Source organism: Montipora capricornis, chromosome 7 (assembly GCF_036669925.1).
Source record: "Montipora capricornis isolate CH-2021 chromosome 7, ASM3666992v2, whole genome shotgun sequence".
Taxonomy (NCBI): Eukaryota; Metazoa; Cnidaria; class Anthozoa; order Scleractinia; family Acroporidae; genus Montipora; species Montipora capricornis.
In genome coordinates, this window is record NC_090889.1 from 20,117,203 (window position 1) to 20,124,702 (window position 7,500).

At 38.6% G+C, this 7,500-nt stretch overlaps 1 protein-coding gene and 1 pseudogene across 1 annotated transcript; one reads left to right on the forward strand and one right to left on the reverse strand.

Moving 5' to 3' along the window:
- Positions 1-1,487: 1,487 nt before the first annotated feature.
- Positions 1,488-5,423, reverse strand: LOC138055764 (tetratricopeptide repeat protein 28-like). The gene is made up of 2 exons (XM_068901638.1): positions 4,041-5,423; positions 1,488-1,607 (listed from the first exon to the last, which is right to left on the reverse strand). Exons 1-2 carry the CDS (start codon positions 5,421-5,423, stop codon positions 1,488-1,490), a joined length of 1,503 nt encoding a protein of 500 aa, XP_068757739.1.
- A 625-nt stretch (positions 5,424-6,048) lies between these two features.
- Positions 6,049-7,500, forward strand: part of LOC138055765 (uncharacterized) — a 5,068-nt pseudogene continuing 3,616 nt past the window's right edge.

The following is a 7,500-nucleotide window of genomic DNA, read 5'->3' on the forward strand; positions in this document are numbered from 1 at the left end:
TTTTGGAGGCAGTAACAATGGCACGGTTTGTTTTATTTGCCTCCATTCCTTAAACTACATTTTTGTTTCGTTTCATTTACTCAGAAACGAATTGTATCTATTTAGACTTCAGGGTGAACTATTTACACTTCAGGATGAACTATTTACACAATGAAGTAGAGTGGCAGTTCAAAACAGAGTTTGTAATTGAACATCTAAACATCTATGAGATGTAAAAACAAACTTGTGAACATGTGAACCTGAAGTATAGCAAATCATAATGCTGACAAGCATGAAAGTGAACGAAATGGGTCATAAATTTGAAGTTTTCACTATCTGAATGATTTTCGGTTATATTAAAGGGATATATTGTTGAAAAATCCAAAGCTATCTCTCTTCATGGTAATAAGTAATGTAAACAATCTTCCCACTGGTGAGTTGTAGTAGTAAATTGGGTTTTCTAGGAACCACTTATTTTGAAGATAGTACTGGTAGCTGCCTAGGTTCACATGTACCACAAGTAATGGAAAATTTACAGAAAAAGGAATTTGAAATTTTATGCTGTGGCATTTGAAGGAATAGTAGGTATTTGTAGACAAGTATCATTATGTTCTCCTCTTTAATGGTTAATATTCCTTGACAGGCTTCTAACCATTCAGAGAGTTTGCATCCACATTTTTGTCCTTTGTTGAGAGTTTCAATAGACAAAGCGAAATATATATGACCGACCAAGTGACCCACACTACAGTATTTTATCTTTTCTCCTGCCCTTACCATTCCAGAAACAAAACACTGTTTCTTTTTGTGAAATAGTTTCTTGTTGCTGGTGAAGTTGCAAATTTCCTGTGCTTTGTCACCTTCAATTTTATTTCCCAATCCCCCTGTCCAATCCGCAATCTTCCCCCAAATCACTCGATGTACCACATCTTCAGACAGTAATTAAAATGCCACAATTTGAGCAATGCTAGAGAATATTTTCAAAGCATGTTTTGAAAATGAATAATTCAATTTAAATTATTGGAGTACAAGAAAACTCACAGGAGTGTGATGATAAAAAAGTAATGTGTACAAAATTAAAGAATACTGTTTAATATACATATTATATTTTTAAATCAGAAGAAGCAAAAATTGAAGTTGTTAGCGAATTAACAGGTCAATAAGACTAATGATAAGCCTTACAATTATTTTCAAGAATAATAATTATTGTTAAGACTTCACAATCTTCAATAACTCTCTTGGAAAATTACAAGATGACATGCATTTTGTTTGGGGTGAGGAGATTAATATTTTTTATTAATGAAAGTAAGAGGCAATGATGAAAACCGACCAAGCTAGATCTCTCTGTGCACCACTAGCTGAAGAGTGTGGAAGGGATGGGAAAGAATATGGATTACTGCAGCTGCAGGTCTATTAAAATAAAACACAAGTTACATTCCACAGGTGAGTGTAGATGTGACCGTGCTGCAGACGAATAAACAACACCAAAAGTGTCTGCTAGCGCTAATCACTCAACAAAAATGTTGATTATTGGAGCAGCGACCTCTAGTCTTGACCTGTGGAATGTGACCTGTATTTAACAGACCCGCCTTCATTGCAGCTGTCACACGAGTCAACAGCGCCACATACAACTAAAACAACCACATCAATAATCTATTAACCCTGTTGCACAATTTTATAATTTGTAACACAATCTGACATGGTGCAAACACTGATTAACAGTAACAATACTCGCGTCAAGGAATTACAATTGTGAGACGCCAAAATGAACCAAAACGTAAAGGTACGTACGAAATAAAATCACTTAATTACCGTTACGTCTTTCAAACACCGTTATATCCTTCTATATTAGAGCGATCGCTATGCCAGAGGTCGTGAAAAGCCAACGTAGCTTTAATTGGAATCGAGGCCTGATGTAGATCACCTTGCAACGTGAAAAAACGGCGCATTATTTTTGACTGTTATGCTTGTTAATTTGCGGCTACTTCTTACGGAACAGCTACAATTTTGAAAATGATTTAAACACGACTTCTGTTCTTCTTCTGGCCCTCCTCACTAGCCGCCATCTTTCTTTCGACATTAAACCAATTAGAGTTCATGTGAGAAAAGCACCAATCAGCGATCTTTTTAGTTCACTGTGTGCCAGGGTCTTCTCAAGACCCGCCGCCATATTGAAAGCCGAGAAGACCCTGGGAACGAGGTTGTGGTCCCCCTTTGCTACTTTGCCAAAAATGGCCGATTTTGATACTTTTGCGAAAAACGTTATTTCTCCTCTAATCGGTCTTTTTTCATGCGGTTTTTTGCATAGCACAAATTTAGGATAGTTTAGCTTTCAATCCATACTAATTAGGCCATCAGGCGACTTGTATTTCCTATTTTTTTAGCCTTCCGAAGTTCGACCAAAAAATCGGCCATTTTTGAAAATTTTCCTTTGGTCCCCCTTTTGCTACTTTGCCAAAAATGGCCGATTTTGATACTTTTGCGAAAAACGTTTTTTCTCCCCTAATAGGTCTTTTTTCATGCGGTTTTTTGCATAGCACAAATCTTTGATAGTTTAGCTTTCAATCCATACTAATTAGGCCATCAGGCGACTTGTATTTCCTATTTTTTTAGCCTTCCGAAGTTCGACCAAAAAATCGGCCATTTTTGAAAATTTTCCTTTGGTCCCCCCTTTGCTACTTTGCCAAAAATGGCCGATTTTGATACTTTTGCGAAAAACGTTATTTCTACCCTAATAGGTCTTTTTTCATGCGGTTTTTTGCATAGCACAAATCTAGGATAGTTTAGCTTTCAATCCATACTAATTAGGCCATCAGGCGACTTGTATTTCCTATATTTTTAGCCTTCCGAAGTTCGACCAAAAAATCGGCCATTTTTGAAAATTTTCCTTTGGTCCCCCCTTTGCTACTTTGCCAAAAATGGCCGATTTTGATACTTTTGCGAAAAACGTTATTTCTCCCCTAATAGGTCTTTTTTCATGCGGTTTTTTGCATAGCGCAAATCTAGGATAGTTTAGCTTTCAATCCATACTAATTAGGCCATCAGGCGACTTGTATTTCCAATTTTTTTAGCCTTCCGAAGTTCGACCAAAAAATCGGCCATTTTTGAAAATTTTCCTTTGGTCCCCCCTTTGCTACTTTGCCAAAATGGCCGATTTTGATACTTTTGCGAAAAACGTTATTTCTCCCCTAATAGGTCTTTTTTCAGGCGGTTTTTTGCATAGCACAAATCTAGGATAGTTTAGCTTTCAATCCATACTAATTAGGCCATCAGGCGACTTGTATTTCCTATTTTTTTAGCCTTCCGAAGTTCGACTAAAAAATCGGCCATTTTTGAAAATTTCCTTTGGTCCCCCCTTTGCTACTTTGCCAAAAATGGCCGATTTTGATACTTTTGCGAAAAACGTTATTTCTCCCCTAATAGGTCTTTTTTCATGCGGTTTTTTGCATAGCACAAATCTAGGATAGTTTAGCTTTCAATCCATACTAATTAGGCCATCAGGCGACTTGTATTTCCTATTTTTTTAGCCTTCCGAAGTTCGACCAAAAAATCGGCCATTTTTGAAAATTTTCCTTTGGTCCCCCCTTTGCTACTTTGCCAAAAATGGCCGATTTTGATACTTTTGCGAAAAACGTTATTTCTCCCCTAATAGGTCTTTTTTCATGCGGTTTTTTGCATAGCACAAATCTAGGATAGTTTAGCTTTCAATCCATACTAATTATGCCATCAGGCGACTTGTATTTCCTATTTTTTTAGCCTTCCGAAGTTCGACCAAAAAATCGGCCATTTTTGAAAATTTTCCTTTGGTCCCCCCATTGCTACTTTGCCAAAAATGGCCGATTTTGATACTTTTGCGAAAAACGTTATTTCTCCCCTAATAGGTCTTTTTTCATGCGGTTTTTTGCATAGCACAAGTCTAGGATAGTTTAGCTTTCAATCCATACTAATTAGGCCATCAGGCGACTTGTATTTCCTATTTTTTTAGCTTGTTTAAAATTACCTAGGCTAAGATAGGCATTTCCCAGATTTCCATAGGCTGATCCTTCCCCAGCCCTATCCCCTACTTGTTTAGCAATGCTAAGATGTTTTTCGTAGTACTCAATGGCTTGTTTAAAATTACTTAGGCTTAGATAGCCATTTCCCAGATTTCCGTAGGCTGATCCCTCCCCAGCCCTATCCCCTACCTCTTTAGCAATGCTAAGATGTTTTTCGTAGTACTCAATGGCTTGTTTAAAATTACTTAGGCTTAGATAGCCATTTCCCAGATTTCCATAGGCTAATCCCTCCCCAGCCCTATCCCCTACCTCTTTAGCAATGCTAAGATGCTTTTCGCAGTACTCAATGGCTTGTTTAAAATTACCTATATTGCGATAAGCAATTCCCAGATTTCCATAGGCTGATCCCTCTCTAGCATTATCCCCTACTTCTTTAGCAATACTAAGATCTTTTTTGAAGTACTCAATGGCTTGTTTAAAATTACCGAGTCTAAGGTACGCACTTCCCAGATTTCCATAGGCTGATCCCTCACCAGCCCAGTCCCCTACTTTTTTAGCAATGCTAAGATGCTTTTCGCAGTACTCAATGGCTTGTTTGAAATTACCTATATTGCGATAAGCAATTCCCAGATTTCCATAGGCTGATCCCTCCCCAGTCCTATTCCCTACTTCTTTAACAATACTAAGATGTTCTTCGTAGTACACCGTGGCTTGTTTAAAATTACCTAGACTGTGATAGGCACCTCCCAGATTTGCATAGGCTGATCCCTCCCCAGCCCTATCCCCTATTTCTTTAGCAATACTAAGATGTTTTTCGTAGTACTCAATGGCTTGTTCAAAATTACCTAAACTAAGATAGGCACCTCCCAGATTTGCATAGGCTGATCCCTCCCCAGCCCTATCCCCTATTTCTTTAGCAATACTAAGATGTTTTTCGTAGTACTCAATGGCTTGTTCAAAATTACCTAAACTAAGATAGGCACTTCCCAGATTTCCATAGGCTGATCCCTCCCCAGCCCTATCCCCTATTTCTTTAGCAATACTAAGATGTTTTTCGTAGTACTCAATGGCTTGTTCAAAATTACCTAAACTAAGATAGGCACTTCCCAGATTTCCATAGGCTGATCCCTTACCAAACTCATTTCCTACTTCTATAGCAATACTAAGGCGTTTTTCGAAGTACTCAATGGCCTGTTTGAAATTACCCAGACGAAAATATGTAATTCCCAGATTTCCATAAGTTGATCCCTCCTCAGCCCTGCAGCCTGTTTCTTTGAAAATATGTAATGCTTGTGCGTAATTTTTTATGGCCTGTTGATAATTAGGTAGGTTGAGGTAAGCACGGCCTAGATGAAAATGAGCCCTTCCTTCACGATCCCTGTCTTCTACACTTATCGCAATGGCAAGCTCTAGCATTCGCTGCTCTACAGCTTCTAACTTTCCATCTACCATTCTTCAATAACTAAATAAGAATTAAAACTTTTTCGACGAGACTGTCCAATGTCAAGTCAAGGATGAAGCTGGAAGGAAAGAAAGGTAAAGACGCTTGATGTTTAATCTGCTTTTTTAAGTAATAAAAGGTTATGGAATATTATGTATTCTTTGTTACCAAGTCATTTCTCTCGTAACGGTGAAATCGATGGCACTGAAAATTGTCTGTTGTGGTTCATGACACATCATGACGCATGTCATGACGCGTCTTCATGACGCGCCTCTTCATGACGCGGTCATGGCGCATGGCAAAATCTAACGACCAGATTTTCTGATAATAAAGAAAACCAATAACCCACTTTCAATATATTAAAACTCAGTCCTACAAGAAAGGCATCATCTCGAAGGTCTGGGGAATAAATATAAGGATTTGTATGAGTTTATTCCCCAGAGCCTCGAGATGATGCCTTTTGTTTAGGACTGAATTTTAATATATCGAAAGTGGGCTATTTTAAAGACCTGCTTCTATTTATTCATGTTGCCATGGGAACGGCATATTCGTCAGCTTATTTATCAAAAAACCAAAAACCGAAATTCGTGTTATTAACTTGCTTGCTACCGTTTTTGGCGACAAAAGGGGCAAGAAATGAAACGTAGGTAAATGAAACGTAGGTATCAAAAACTGTTTTCACCCACCTTAAAGATGCGTTTTGGATTCATACGTGACACGCCCGATGGAAGCTCCGGCTTAGCAGCCTGGCCTGGTGACCATTTCACTTCCATCTAGGGTTTACTTAGGTATCCAAGATCAGTCTTCGTCAATTTCGAACCTTTGCAACTGGATACCAGTTTTCACTTAACTACATTAATTAATTAATTACAAGAATGGTTTTTCACAAGTTTTCCGTGTTGCTACACTAGTGTCTCACCCTCGGCCGGTATTTTATACAAGTCACAGGTCAGGTTTATAGGTTCATTAGTGCTGATCCTAAAAACTATTATTTTGGCTTAAGTTCACATTAGGAAAGTGGTTTGGGTTATTTTAGTGATGTTAAGACAATGACCTGTAAACCTGACCTGTGACCTGTAAAAAATACTTTCCTTTTCAACCTCCCTTGCCTCACTGCTTTCACTTGAAAGTAACGCTATATACATACTAGATCCAGCAAAAATCTCAAATAGACATAACGCTTGATCCAGTAGATCCACGTTTTTTCCGACCCATTCCAAAAACCTGTTCCAAAACAAACTACCCTATAGCTAGGTCACCTGTTGAATTTACTTGCAAACCTTAAGCGATGTTCTCTGGTACATTATCCGTAGTTATGAATGACCCATCCATACTTCAAAGGGCTGCAGAAACATTTACTTGTTTTGTTGCGTACTTGGCAAATTTGAATACCACTCAAATTATATAAACTACCTCTTTCAAAATTTGTCACCCTACTCCTGCTCAACATGGTATTCCGCGTAAATGCTCACAGAAGTGTCTTGTTGGTTGAAAAACTGGCGCGAGATTTTTAAGCCGGTCCATCTGGTTTTCTAAAAAAGGCAGACGAACATCAGATTCATGTGTCAGCAAGCTCCGCCGAATACTGTGGATTGTTTCTATTCAACAATGTTCGATCTGAACTACGGAATACCAATCTATTCCGCGTACGTCGTTATCTCAAGCACAGGCCAGGCAGTTTGGTAAAGGAAAGGAAAGGAACTTTATTCAAGTGTCTAGTCGTTCTAGCGCTGAAGCTCTAATTGGGGACACTGTAAATTGAAATTAACAATTAACACAAATTAAATCAAATGCTGGTTTTTGAGGAGAGGGGAAACCGGAGTACCCGGATAAAACCTCTCGGTGCAGAGTAGAGAAACAACAAACTTAACCCATATGTGAAGCCGGGTCTGAAAATCGAACCCAGGCCACATTGGTGGGAGACGAGTGCTCTCACCACTGCACCATCCCTGCACCCGTGGAGAAAAGAAAAGAATAAAGTGTTTAAGTTTGCTCTCTCTAAAATGATGCTTTCCACCCATATCCTGCAACTGAACTTATGCCATTGACACATTTCAGTCTAACGTTTGTTATTTGGAACAAGACGCC

Bases quoted from the DNA above. Each gene is read 5' to 3' on its own strand.
- LOC138055764 (XM_068901638.1), bottom strand. From the start codon at position 5,423: ATGGTAGATGGAAAGTTAGAAGCTGTAGAGCAGCGAATGCTAGAGCTT. The intron at 1,608-4,040 runs GTAGGGGATAGG...TGGTTGTTTTAG, and splicing joins ATCTTAGCATTGCTAAACAA to TTGTATGTGGCGCTGTTGAC.